Source organism: Chenopodium quinoa, unplaced genomic scaffold, assembly GCF_001683475.1.
Source record: "Chenopodium quinoa cultivar QQ74 unplaced genomic scaffold, ASM168347v1, whole genome shotgun sequence".
NCBI lineage: Eukaryota > Viridiplantae > Streptophyta > Magnoliopsida > Caryophyllales > Amaranthaceae > Chenopodium > Chenopodium quinoa.
The window spans coordinates 2302692-2317313 of record NW_018744092.1 but is presented as its reverse complement, the minus strand read 5'-3'; the positions used below and the strand labels follow the sequence as shown (position 1 = coordinate 2317313).

General features: G+C 34.3%; 1 protein-coding gene across 1 annotated transcript; it reads left to right on the top strand.

The window, feature by feature from the left end:
- Window positions 1-6611: 6611 nt before the first annotated feature.
- On the top strand, window positions 6612-13651 carry LOC110691824 (putative F-box protein At1g32420). Its single transcript, XM_021868780.1, has 4 exons — window positions 6612-8282; window positions 11581-11750; window positions 12336-12892; window positions 13179-13651. The coding sequence occupies exon 1, from the start codon at window positions 7100-7102 to the stop codon at window positions 8213-8215; it is 1116 nt and encodes a 371-aa protein (XP_021724472.1). The 5' UTR covers window positions 6612-7099; the 3' UTR covers window positions 8216-8282; window positions 11581-11750; window positions 12336-12892; window positions 13179-13651.
- The last annotated feature ends 971 nt before the right edge of the window (window positions 13652-14622 follow it).

The following is a 14622-nucleotide window of genomic DNA, read 5'->3' as shown; positions in this document are numbered from 1 at the left end:
TTAATAAACCTTTACAAACTCGTTATAAACAAACTAATCGAAACACTTGAGCTTCTTTAGCTACGATCACTTGATCAACCTGCTTAAACAATCTTGTCTGCTCACCATTAGGGACAAATTCCAAAATAGATCGTCACATGGCCACCATAGGAAAAAGACATGGCCGTAAACACAAGTATTACAACAAAATAATACACACGTCAACAAAAAGTTGAGTAATCATCACATATCAGAATAAAGAGAGTAATAAAATAATTAACTTCGCTAGCTCACTTTAACAATGTAGTTCAAAACTACATCACACATATATATCTCAAGGTAAAATAACTCCGTTCTCTAAAATTAAACTTTGTCAAACTCAACCTCGAATATTAATACAAACTTTTACTCAATTAACTCCTCTAACTAATAAATGTGTCATGCTCGTTGTTCTATACCTAGCCTTGGACATGGGTAATTCGAATAATTAACCAACAAGTATAAAAACTTGAATACTCTCAATAACCAGAAAACACCTTAACCCATGACCAATATGGGTCAAATCCCACTGTAGGGGACCATAGAAAAATATAAATAAAAATTGTACCTCATTCTTAATTGAGGATCATTATCTCATTACCAACATGCCAAGGACTAAGATCTATAACGCCGAGCCTCAAACTAAGAACAAAATAATAATTCTCAACCTTTTGATCTCCTACTTTGATCAAATAAGTATTCACTAATTAATAAACAATAATATCTCAATAATGGCACATGTTCCCAAATAATATAACCATTCGAACTCGATTCAATCATAGTATATCTCAACTATTATAGGATAATAATTCTAATACCCAAATTTAATTAATTCTCAACCCAAAATAATCATATTAGTAACCCTAAAACCTCAATAATAATACTCCCTACAGCAACAATGTTAAAAACCCTATAAATAATAACAGGAACGATCAACACAACAAAATGACACAAAGTAATAATAATACGCGAGTTTCACATCATGCTACTCATATAATAAAATCTGCAATCACAAACATCAAAATATAACAATCAACAACACTATAAAAATTAATCATAAAGTTAACAAGTGACTCTAAAGAACCGTGTGATTACCTTTCTAATCGATACCCAAACAATTGAAACGCCGTTAAGGGTCGAACCATGAAATTACCATGCTAGTGCTTCAAGTATAATTAAGTGTGAAATATTGATTGCGAGCGACGATCTATCAAACTAATAAATATGATAATACATCTGATAGGTGAAAACTCTCGGCTACGCCGTAGGAGAATTAAGTAAAACAAAAGTAGCTAAAAGAATAATGGGTACAAATATTCAAAACTTAAGGCTGCACTAATCAGTAATTTAATTATATACGAAGTACAAAATTCTTAGGGTTTAAAACACAGTTTATATAAGATAAGAATAAGAGTTTTATTTAAATTAAAATAGGGTTTTAAAACTTTTCAAACTCTAAAATAAAAAATATGAGATTAGCAAGGTTATTTAATAAATAAAAATAAACTTTATATATATATATATATATATATGTGTGTGTGTGTATATATATATATATATATTTATATTTTATATATATATATATATATATATATATATTTATTTATTTATATTTTATACACACATATAGTATTACATTGTCCCAATTTATCAATTATATAAACATATCATGTTTATCTAATGGCTCAATTGTAAATATTAAGAACAGTGAAATATGCCAATTTATCACTATTATTGAAGCTTCTTCCTCGTGACCCACCATGCCGACGTTGTTTGAAGCTTTTGACTTCATTATTGAAGCTTTTTCCGCCATGGAAATGGATCGTTGAAGCTTCCTCCTCGTGACCCACCATCTCCACTACCTTATTTTCGGCGGCTTCGCCGCCGAATTAAACATAAACCTTAAAAGAAATGAATGGTATGGTTAACCTCAAAGAGTACGACTTTTCGTCTTCCTCCATTGATGTAGTTCATGAGCTCGATTTGCTCTATTGCACCTACTGATTTCTCCATTGAAGCACTTTAAATCCCCTATTATCCATTAACTTCATTAACCTCTTTTATCCCCAAAATTACAAAGTTACCCATAAATAAATACAAATATTGACTATTATACCCTTAGATAAACAGGTTTTGTTGAGCAATTTCCCACAATATAATATTGCTAAAATAAAAATAAATTCCCTTCGTGCATCGATTTAGAAACTAATTCCCCAAATACCATCCACGTAGGATTGGTGTTGGGTGTCAATTTTTTTTATTTGGTTCAGCTTAAAACCGCTAATCGCAATAGCGGTTATAGCTTTAAAATCGCCACTGTTATTAGCAGTTTCAGAAAAGAGACCTCTTTTTTCTATTAACAAGTCACTTTGGCCATGTTTGGTAAATGACTTTTTGGTGGCCTTTTGGTTATCTTTTGGCTTTTAGCTTTTTTATGTGGTCAAACGACCAAAAAAAAGTGTTAGGTAATTGACTTTTCATTCAGCGAAAAAATTGGCTTTTAAGCCAAAATGAAAAAGTTGTTATGAGTAGTTTTTTTGTTGGCTTTTGGCTTGTTGTCCCACAAATTATCTAATAAACAGCCGACAACCAACACTTAAATTTACCAAACACTTTTATAAACAACCAATTTCAAAAGTCATTATAAACAGCCAAACATTCCAACTAGTCAAACAAGCCAAGTGAACCAGTCAACCGCCAACAGTCATTTGCTAAACAAGGCATTTGCCTCCTTACTTTTTTTTTTACGGGTAAAAAAGAAAAAAAAAGTAAGGAGGCAAAGAGACCTGTTAGTAGAAAAAGCGATCTCTTTTCTGAAACCATGCCTTAGCCTAAAGTAGGAAAGAGAGCGCCCACATTAATATTGCTAAGTTCAAAGAGACCTAATTTCAGTAATAATGGGTCTCTTAGCTTTTTTTTTTTTATAAATAAAACGGCTATTTCACCAAATGCTACTGAGTAATTGCGAAATTCACCAGATGCCATAAGCCTTTTCTAAATATACCAAATGCCACTGACAAATAGCACATTGACACCCTGTGCCATTAATGAGGTCTGGCCGTTAGTTGACCCCACCATTTGCCACGTGTCACCTTCTGATTGGTCCGTTTAAAAAAAAAAATACTTAAACAAAAATTAAAAAAAACCAAAAATATTTTAAAAAATAATAATTAAAAAAACCCCAAACCTCAAACCCCAGCCACCACCCCACTTGCACCGGCAGGCATGCCGCCAGCCGCCGGCCCCCCTCCCTTTCCCCTCCTCTTCCCCCGTCGCGCCACCCACCCTAGCCCAAACCCTTGCAATTCCCACCATCACTACCACAACAGCTGCTCCGATCCATAGCCACCACATCCAGTCCCCTCATCAATCCCACCCACCACCGATTGAACCAGCCACCCTTTCATTGCCACCCACATCAGCAGCACCACCCTGATACCACTGCACCAATCCGACTACAAACCACCTTCTTACCTCTAACCCACAGCAGCGCACCCTGAACCCACCACCAACGCGAAGCCTTAAACCTTTGAAAAAAATCCGGCAGCCTCTTTCCCCTCCCTTTCCTCGCACCCCCTTCGACCACCAATTGGTCGGGTTTGGGGTTTTCGGTCGGGTTTTGGGAAGTGGGTGAATCTTTAATGGAGTTTCGGTTTTTGAGGTTTAAGGATGGGTGGGTCGCGACGGGAAAAAGTAGGAGAAGGGGAGGACTTGCTTCGGCGGCTGTCGGCGCGCCTGCCGGTAAGGGTGCAGGTCGTCGGCGGTAGGGTTTCGGGGTTCGGCGGCAGGGAGGGGGTGGTGGCTAGGGTTTGGGTTTTTTTATTATTTTTTTTACTTTTTGAAAATTTTTGGTTTTTTTAATTATTTTTTGGATATTTGAGATTTTAACACCTGACAAAAACCCGAAAATGGTTTTTAACACCCCCAAAAAAGAACTTTAATTTTAACACCTGACAAAAAATATAAAAATGATTGTTACCACCATTTAACTGATTCCGTTTAGGAATTCGTTAAGTGGGTTCATGAGCCACGTATCGCTTTATTATTGGCCAATAATTAAAAAATAAATAAATAAAAACTAAAAAAAAACCTAAAACTACCCAGCCACCCTAGCCCCACCGCCGCCCACCATTGCCACCTTCTTCTTCAGCTTGACCCACAGCCGGCGACGCAATGACCGGCGCACCACCTCCCCCTCCCTCACTGGCCGACCTAAACCCATCCCCACCCTTTTCCCGCAGCCCTAAACCACCTTAGCCCGACAACCGCCATCACCAACCACGAATTTTTGGCCGTTGATTTAGCCACAAATTCGGCCATTGATGGCCGAAATCGGCTGGTTAAGGCCACTCAGCCCCAAAATCGGTCGATTTCGGCCATTAATGGCCAAATTCGCTGGCGTTTTTGGGGAAGAAAGATTGCTCAGTCGCAAAACCGCCACCCCTGAAATTCGTCGCCGTTTTTAGGGCACGATTTTCGATGGGGGTTCTCGAATTTTGGCTGCGGGAAGCGAGGGTACATCGATTTCCGGTGATAAGGAAGGTTCGGTGGCGAAACCCGGTGACATAGGGCTAGGAGAGGGTGGTTCGGGAGTTGGCCGGGGAGAAGGGCCACCGTTGGTGGCTGCCTTCTGGTTGTTTGAGTTTTTTTAAAAAAAAATCTATTTTTTTTTTGTTTATTTTATTTTATTTTATTTTTATTTTTAGAAAACAAGTAAAATGGTGACACGTGTCACTGTGGACCCCACTTAATGGAATTTTTGGAAGGAAACCGTTAAGTGGTGGTAAAAACTATTTTTATAGTTTTTGTCTGTTGTTAAAATAAAAGTTTTTTTTTGGGGGGCGTTAAAAACATTTTCGGGTTTTTGTCAGGTGTTAAAATCTAAAATATCCTTATTTTTTTAAAAAAAAACGGACCAATCAGAAGGTGACACGTGGCAAGTGGTTGGGTCAACTAACGGCCGTCAGTCATTAATGGCACTCGGTGGCATTTGGTGAATTTGGAAGAGGCTCATGGCATTTGGTGAATTTCGCAATTGCTCAATGGCATTTGGTGAAATAGCCGTAAAAAAAATATAAAACCGTAATGTTGCTAGCGGTTTTAACATAAAAACCAAACCAAATACCAATCCTGCATGGACGGTACTTTGGGAATCTAATATATGTATATATAAAGGGAAGTTTTTTCTCGAGTTTTTAAAGCGCCACGTACGATTTTAAAATTTAAAAAATTTATTAGAGTGCCACGTAGGATTAATGTTTTTAAAACGCTACAATCAAATTATGCCACGTAAGGTTAGTTTTTTTTTTAAAGCGCTACATACGATTATAATAAAAAAAACACCACGTAGAATTAATATTTTTAAAACACTACAATAGGATTAGGCCAGATTCGTATTCTTAAAGCGCTACGTAGAATTATAATAATAATAAAAAAAAAATTATCAGAACGACACTAAAGATTATTATTGTTGAAAAAATATCATGAATAAAATTAAATGATTTATTCGGGTGATTAATGGAATTAACATTTTTACAAAAATTACACAAAGGAGAGCTTTTTCAAGAGACTTTAAAGCGCCACATAGCAAAATGTTATATTTTAGCCAATAAAAAAAAAGAATTGTTATTTATTTTAGAATTGAAATATTATGTTAATTATAAAAATATAATATTATCTTTTTTATTAGAAATTTAAACAAAATTAACAATTCATTTTATAATAAAGAACTAGGTTAGAACCCATGCGATGCACGGTTTATATAAAATCTATTTTTATAACTTGTACATTTAAAAAAAATATATAAATATAAATAAGAATTATGCACCTTGTACAAAAATATTTGCAATTTTATAGTTTTAGATTTTTCATCAAAATATGATATAATATTTGTTCAACGTCGCCTAATACATATTTCAAGATAGGAGTCCATTTATTAGTGTGCTATTTACAATTGTTTCATTTTAAAAAGATAAATTGATAGGTTGTAGGTATAATGTAGAAGCTTCTAATATTCAAATTTCAAAATTGTTAAATATGGTAGCTCCACCAAAAAAAAAAAAAAATGACATCATCATTGCATTTAGGCGGGAAAAAATTTATTATGTGAGTGACATGTGGACAGTGATGACGTCAGCGACATTTTGTTTTAGTAGTAGTTAATAGATTCAAGTAGTAAGCAAGCAAATAAAATCACAAAAATTTATCAGATAAATATATCTTTATTTAGTAAAATATTTTATGTGAAAAAAAAACAAAATATTTTATGTGAAAAAATACAAACTAACGTACATTGCACGAGCTTCATCTAGTTTGTTTTTAAATGAGTGATTTGTTTTTGTTTCAGCATTATTGAAGGAAATCGCTCGATTTTGTTTATCATATTGTTATTTACTGAAAACCCTAAACTTTTCTCTGTTCTCTCTCTTCAAACCTAGCCACTATATTAAAACTTAGGGGTTGCCATCGATTTTTATCGATGGTAAGCCCCAAATTCTTCTTTAATTTAATGTTTTTAGCTAATAAAGATCACCAACAGTATGGTGATTATAGTCAAACCCTCTATGTAGGGTTTAGTCAGTTCCCTAATGGTGGGATGTTTAGTATTGATTGTTTTTTGTGTGCAGCGATACAAATTTGCAAGATTCGTCTTGCAAATATGTGGAATTGTGGGTCTGTTGGTATAGAAGTGCAATTTAGAAAATCCGTCTTGTAAATTTGCAGATCTTGATGATCAATCAAGTTTTTCACTTTTGCGACTATTCATCAATGGAGCTCCGTCAAGTACGATGCAAAGACATCTAAAATTATCCAGGATCAGTTCAGAAGCGATGCCAATAATTTAGAGGTGTTTAATTCTTGTATTAAGAATTTAGATCTTTTAAGGGATGATTAAAAGTGCCGAATGACTATTATTATTTTATGAAATCACCCCCTCCCTATTCCATTGAAAAAAGAAAAAAAATATTGTTATTTACTGTATTTTCTCATTTTTTTCCTCCAATTTCATATCCCCTTCGATTCACTAAACAAAGAGAAAATCCTAAAACATCTGACAACTTTGCAATTTCTGAGTTACAAAATGCAGAAAATGATCATCAATTTACCAGAAGAGCTGTTGCACCAAATAATCATCAGATTGCCAGTAAAATCTCTTCTTCGATTCAGGTGTGTTTGTAAATCATGGTGTTCTCTAATTAGCTCTTCAAATTTCATTCTTTCACAACTTCATCATAATCAAATTGATGAGAACTATGATGTACTTTTTAGGAAATATTTATTGGATTTAAAGGAGGAAATTTATAGCATACATACTGATAATGAAGAATTTCAGGAAATTGAAACCCTTGATTTCCATTTTAAGAGTTCTTCTGATTATTTCTTGATTATTGGTTGTGTTAATGGTTTAATTTGTTTGTGGGATGAAACACCCAATACCCTGATGTTATGGAACCCTTCAATTAGAAAATACTACACTCTTCCAGTGTATAAAAGAAGTGATAGAATCGGATTTCCTCGGTCTGTTGTTCGTGATATGTGTTTCGGGTTTGGGTATGATGCTTTGTCGAATGACTACAAAGTAGTAAGGATTATTTTCTATAACATGATGTTAGATGACAATACTATTGCTTTGAGAACTTTAGTTGTTGCTTTTTCTCTTAGAAGAAAATTGTGGAGGAGGGTTAAATATGTTGCTCCTTTGTGTTTGTACTCTCGTTCGTGTAATGTGGGTGGTTTTGTGTATCGGTTGACACAAATCGATAACTATGGGTTCGAGATTGTGTCCTTTGATTTGAGTGCTGAGAAGTTTGCGGAATTAGCGTGTCCTGAAGGTGTTAAGTCTGTTATTCGGTGTAAGACTGAGTTAACGATTTTTCGTGACTCTCTTGCACTACTCCATGAGTGGGATTACAAGAGATATCATATTTGGGTTATGAAAGAAAATGGTGTGGATAAGTCTTGGATGAAGCTATTCTCAGTAGACCTTGATGGAGGTGTACCAGGGCAACGTATAGTTGGGTTTAGTATGAAAGGGCTGATGCTAGTGGTTGGGGAAGGTAGCTTGTTAGTTTCATCTGTCACGGAGGATGTTGAAGTTGTGAAATATGTGCCTCCTGAACCTGAATCTGCTTGGCATGTGGAGTCGTACAAAGAGAGTTTAGTCCTATTCAACGAGCGTGATAGTCGACCCTTTTAAACAGCAAGCCTTGGCAATGGAATGCAGGTGACAACCGTGAAGAAGTTTGCATAACATTGATTGATTTGTAAGTTATTGGCTGCTAATATTTACGTTTGTTGTTTGTTAATCTTATCAAACTTGCATTTTATTTCTTTTATTCTTTTAGTTTTTGGGCAGCGGCTTAACAAGACGCAAGAACACACCCTCTACTCCTGGCTTATAGGCATTTTAGGGTTACACCAACATTACTGCTAACAGGACAAAAATTATGACTACTATTATTTAAAGTTGCATTTCCTGGTCATTTTGTTTTGGGACATCATCTCATATCACTGAACTACTGATTATAGTAATGGTCTTTCCAACTTATGTACCTTGTTCATTGTCCAAATATTAAGTAAAATCATGAATTGAGCTTTTTGAAAATAAGCTTAACTATGTTTGTTGGGAGCAGTGGCGGAGCCAGAAATTTCAAACCAGGGGGACAAATAAACATCATCACTTAGTTTAATATTGGAGCAAAAATATGCTTGAATAGTTAAAGTTTTACAGCTCAAAATATAAAATACGGAGTACTTAGTCAAAAAATCAACATCGTATACCACTTTTCTCCATAAACTATTTGTTTAGGGGTTCATAATTTTTGAAGATTTCAAACAATTAATAATATAGTTATTTAAATGTAGTACTGTCATAATTATCTATTAGGCTATAACAATCGTAATTTGGGGTAAAGCTCATGCAAAACTACAATTACAAAGATTCAAATACGTAATTGTTAAGAAATGTATTGAAGTAATATTATCTTATAAAGATTTAGGTTTCAAAATCTTATAAAGATTTATTAAAAAACAAATAAAATAAATAAATAAATAAAGGGAACTACAGTTACAATTATTCAAATAAGTAAATGGGGTAATGTTAAGAATTAAATTGAAGTAATACTATCTTATAAAAAATTAGGTTTCAAAATCTTATAAAGATTTATATATATAATAATTTTTTTTTAAAAAAAAAAAAAACAAAAACAAAAACTAAAAAAATAAATAAAGGAAAGAAAAAGCGCACAGGAAGAATCGAACCCAGTTCCTAAGACTACAAGTACAAACTCATGCAACTTACTTTAACCATTGCGCTAACTCCTTTGGTCTATTACATTATGCACAAAATATTGTATTTATACTATCTTTTTTTTGGAAGTGGGGGGACAACTGTCCCCCCTTGTCCCACGCTGGCTCCGCCAGTGGTTGGGAGAACATCTTCAACAATAGAACACATATAACTTTTTCTACAAATTTTTCAAACTAATTTTACTGGGAATAACGTTACATATATCTTTGCAATTAAGCTGCCTGAATGTAAAATAAAGCTATGAAGAACTATAATGAAAGATACTGTAGTAGCTTTATTGGCAAGCTATTGGAAAAGATGAGTTACATGCCATCTGATTTTATTCTTTCAGGTCCAACTAATCATGCTCATCACTTGATTTGATTCTCACAGGCCTTACTAACCAAGATCATCTCCTCGAAAAGTTCATGCCATATACTATTCTACTTAAAAGTGAAACTAGATGTCTAGAAATGTGTATATTAATTAGATTACATATACATACAAAGTGAAATTTGGTATAGCTTATATAAGAGCATTTTTGAATCACATAACCCAAGATTCTTGTAATAAATTTTGAATGAGCAAAAGCATGTCATAATACTTGGTTTAGCTGTTTCCATTTGATTTTTTTTTTAATAAATATTTTTAATTTTTTTTAAATTTTTATTGTTTCTAAATTTGTCTTCCATCCTGCTACAAGTTTCTCAATTCATATTGATTCTTTATGACATTATTCAGTGTATATATTCGTTGAGTTAGTGTATTAGGATCATTCTTGATAGGGTTGCAGAAGTAGCTGGCCATTTTTATGGAAGCTTAATCAAAAGATCTTGTATGCCCTTGTTACTCTCAAGTCTCAATCTCTTTGCAGTTGGAAGTCTTGGTGCTGACACCTTCTACCCAGTAGAGGGCTAGATTAGTGTTTTTTCCAATCCCCACTAGGAAAAAAGTCTGACTTTCTAAGAGATGCTATCCACATTTCTTCTTGATTTCTTCCTAGTTTGGTAGTTTGGTGCATAGTTACTGTATCTCTTTTCTTTACCCCCCATCTCATAAATTTAAAATCCCCACTAGGAAAGGGGTGCTGGTCTAACTTGACAATACTAGGAAAAGGGTGCATAGTTACTGTATATCTTTTCTTTACCCCCCATCTTGTGAATTTAAATCCCCACTAGGAAAGGGGTGCATTTGGTCTAACTTGATAATACTAGGTAACGAACCCAATCTTGTACTGGCAAATATGGTTACACTGTTTTGGTGCTCATTGCAAGTTTTCCTTGATGAGCTGGTGTACCAATTACTATTGAGATTGCCTGTAAAATCTCTACTTCGATTCAGGTGTGTTTTCAAATTTTGGTGCGCTCTAATTAATGATTCCGATTTCATAATTTCACACCTTCATCACAATCATTATCAAGTTGTTGGAAACCATAATGTGTTTTTTAATTTTGTCAAGGAAATTTACAGCTTACATCTGACAATCAAGAATTCCATGAAATTGATACTCTTGATTTCACATTTAAGAGTCAATCTGATTATTTCACTATTATAGGCCCTGTTAATGAATTAATCCGTCTGTTGGATAAGAGACTTAACACCCTAATGTTTTGGAACCCTGCCATTTGAAGATGCCTCTAACTTCCTAAATTGAACAATTTGTCAAAAGAATGAGATTGGCCAGGCTAGTGATATGGTCTCTGATTGTTTGAATACTATGTGTTTTGGCTTTGGTTACTATTCTTTGTCAAAGCATGATAAGACTGTGAGGATCTTTTGGTATGAACATACTGGTTTTCCTTCTAAAACAGTGCTTGATGTGTTCTCCATCCATAATAAGTCATGGAGGACCCTAGATTATTTTGCCCCATTATCTCCAGTGTACTACTGTACTCTCGTTTGTGTTATGTGGATAATATTTTGTATTGGTTGGCAAAATTTAAGGACAATGTGTTCGAGATTGTGTCCTTTGATTTTAGTATCGAGCTGTTTACGGAGTTAGCTTGTCCTGTTGGTGAAAAATCTATTCTCTGCTCCTCAACAGCCGAATTAACAATTTTCCGCAACTCTCTTGCACTATTCTATGAGAGAGACTGGGAGCTATACCTTATTTGGGTTATGAAAGAGGATGGTATGGCTAAGTCATGGATGAAGCTATTCTTCATATACCTTGATATAAAGAGTTTATTGGGGCAGCTTATAGTTGGGTTTAGTTGGAAAGGACTAATGGTTGGTAGAGGATGGTGATTTATTTGTTTCTTCTATTTTGAAAGGTACATAAGTTGTGAAATACGTGTCTTCTGGACTTCAACGAGCATGGCATGATATGTAGAATCGTACAAAGAGAGCTTAGCTCTATATCTGGAGGGTGATGATCTAACCTTGTCACCACCAAAGTTTGACTATGCTGAGCTGCTTGGAAGAAGAGAGCGGCTATGGTTTTGTAAGTTACTTTGTTACTATATTTTAGCTTTCTATTTCACAAGTGTCTAATTGATCTTATCGAAATTGCATATTTTGGTAGTTCTGTTATGATCGTCTTTTTATGGTTGTAATTGTAGTATTGTTTTTTCCTAGGGTTACAATTTACTCGTAGTTCACATCAGACATCATTAGGCTTTGTTAATTTGCTTTGTTAAAAAGTTATCATGAGCTAAGCTTTCGGATAATAAGTTTGTTGCTGTCTTTGCGAGTTGTGACTTGTGACTTGTGAGCAGCATATTACTTGTTCAGTTCTACAAATATTTACCCTGAATATAATCTATGGAGACTGACTTTACTTGAAAAGATCATTTTTTCCGAACAATCTATCTGAATATAGAAGTTAACCTTATAAAATTATAAAAATTATGGTAAAGAATTACTTAATAAGTAGTGTCTGAAAACCATACTTTGTTACTTGACTTCGTCTTCGTCATATTCAATTGATTTGATTCTGGTAGGCTTGATTAGATTCTCTAATTGGATGTTTCATGTGATACCGTGATTTTAGTAGTGTCTGAAAATCAAGCTTTTGATAAATTTGCAGGTGAGGAAAGCAAATGATATGAATTTAAGAGTAAGGGCGCCAGGTCTGGAAAGGGAGCTACTACAGCCAATCAATCAATCAATCAAAGCCTTAATCCCATAAGTGGGGTTGGCTACATGAACCAAATTTGATTATTCTGTGTGGTCATCCACAAAAATCTTCCTCCTCCATCCCTTACGATCCAATACTTCATCCTCATGCAAATCCATATGCTTCATATCTTTCTTAACTCCTTCCAACCAGTCATTTTCGGTCTCCCTCTCCAGGGAGCTACTACAGCCATTTAAAACAAATTAGAATTGTGACTTTCTTGGCCGCAAGCTGGTTCTTGGTTCTTTTATTCTGGTTTTCTAAACTGTAATAGATCAGCTACATGCTTGGCTAGGTGAGCTTCGTTTGGTTTGTCAAGTTGACTGCAAGCTTCCGTTAGCTTCTCTTAAAGTATGCTGTTGGTCTGGTCCTCTTTTGGCGGATTTGGATTGAAGTACTATATTTCATCTTCTTTTATTTCTTCTGGTGGTTAGGGAGAGCGGAATCTGGATATTGTGATATATAAGGTATAAGTCACAATTGCACCAATGCTGCTTTATTCCTCCTTTTCGCATGTATTGCCTTGGTTCTATCTCTTGTAACAAAGAGATGTATATTTGAGTAGAAGAAAGTCAAGTAGGAAACTAGGCATATGCTATATTATCTCTTGGTTTGCAGGGTTGAAGCTTTCAGATGTTCATAGTTAGTTTTACAACTAGAAATAATCTCAAATCTGGAGATGGATCTCCTGCATTGTTCATATCTTGTATTGATTGCACGGCACTCTCTCATTATCTACAATCGGAATTGTAGGTCATTCTTCTCCCTCGTCTAGTAGAACAAAGGCGTTCAATATATGTGGCCATGTGGGTGCTTTCCAGCCAACCAAGAGGTGTCATAATATGGACGAAGAACATCATGCTTAATACATCGAAGCACATGATCACAAACATTTGTATTTCCACCATGGCTGACACCAAGGCCATCAACGGTACAAAGTCTATACCGTTGGAAGAAAATCAATCTACCCTCCCTTGTTGTGCCAGTGCTTGGTGAGTAATCTGATCTGATTTAAAACAGTTTATCGGCCATGACTCAGCCGCCCTGTAGCCACCTCAGGTCTGGTAGCAGGGAATGAGCTCATAATTTCGATATCATCAGAATGCTAATAATTTGTTCAGTGCATGTATAATCTGCATTATCACATATTCTTCACTGTACAATTAGTCATATATGTAATTAATAAATACTACCTTTGTTTTAAAATAGACTTTCACATTTGCCAACCCATAATTTTGATTATTTTGGACTAATATCTAATTATCTATGTTTATCTAATTATCTTCCTCTTTTTCTTTAGAAAAATAATTTGGGCTTATTAGGTAAATGGGAGTATTTGCTTTAAGTGTTGGTAAATATTTTGGTAAATGAAAATATATGCTTTAGGAGTAGGTAATGGATATGTATGTTTTGGGAATAGGTAAATACTTTGATAAATGATAATAGTTGCTTTGAATTATGTAGATATTTTGGTAAATGATAAACTTTTCGTCCCAAAATTTCGACCTTTATGGTCAAAATCTATTTCCAAAATGATCGTCTTATTTGCATTAAAATACTACATTTTGCAATAATACTTGTGCAAAATTAGCTTTCCCATGTAAATTTTGTTTTTCCATGTACTTTTATTAATTTCTCTTTCTGCTTTTTTACTAACCCCATGTGAATTTCACTTTCCAATTTACTTTTATTACTTCTTCTTTCACTTTCTTAATACCGTGAAAAATGTCCAAGGGTCGAAGTTTTGGGGATGAAGGAAGAATTTTTTTTTATTTTTTTATTCTTTTTAAGGACTTGGTAAATGGTAATAGTTGCATTGGAAATAGATAAATATGATGATAAGTGTATAAGATTTTTTTTCTTTTTTTCATTTCACACCATTTTTAAATCAATTTTCCACAAATTGAGTTTCTCCATGAATGATTCCAATTATTAATTACTCCTCTTTCTTTTCAATTGTCATATTAATTACCTTTCAAAAAAAAAAAAAAAAAACTTTTTCTTTTTCTGTTTGTTTTGGAAATTGAGACTCTTTCCTTACTTTTTTAAAAGTTGATTAAGAGTAGTGTACTGACATTTATCCTCTTAAAATATTTGTTTACATATGAAGGTTACCAATAACTCAATTTGTGACAAAGGACCAAATCGAAATAACTTCCCAGACATAGCTAGATATGACGCGCGCATCATGCGCGTT

Coding starts and splice junctions, on each gene's coding strand:
- LOC110691824 (XM_021868780.1), top strand. CDS start 7,100: ATGCAGAAAATGATCATCAATTTACCAGAAGAGCTGTTGCACCAAATA.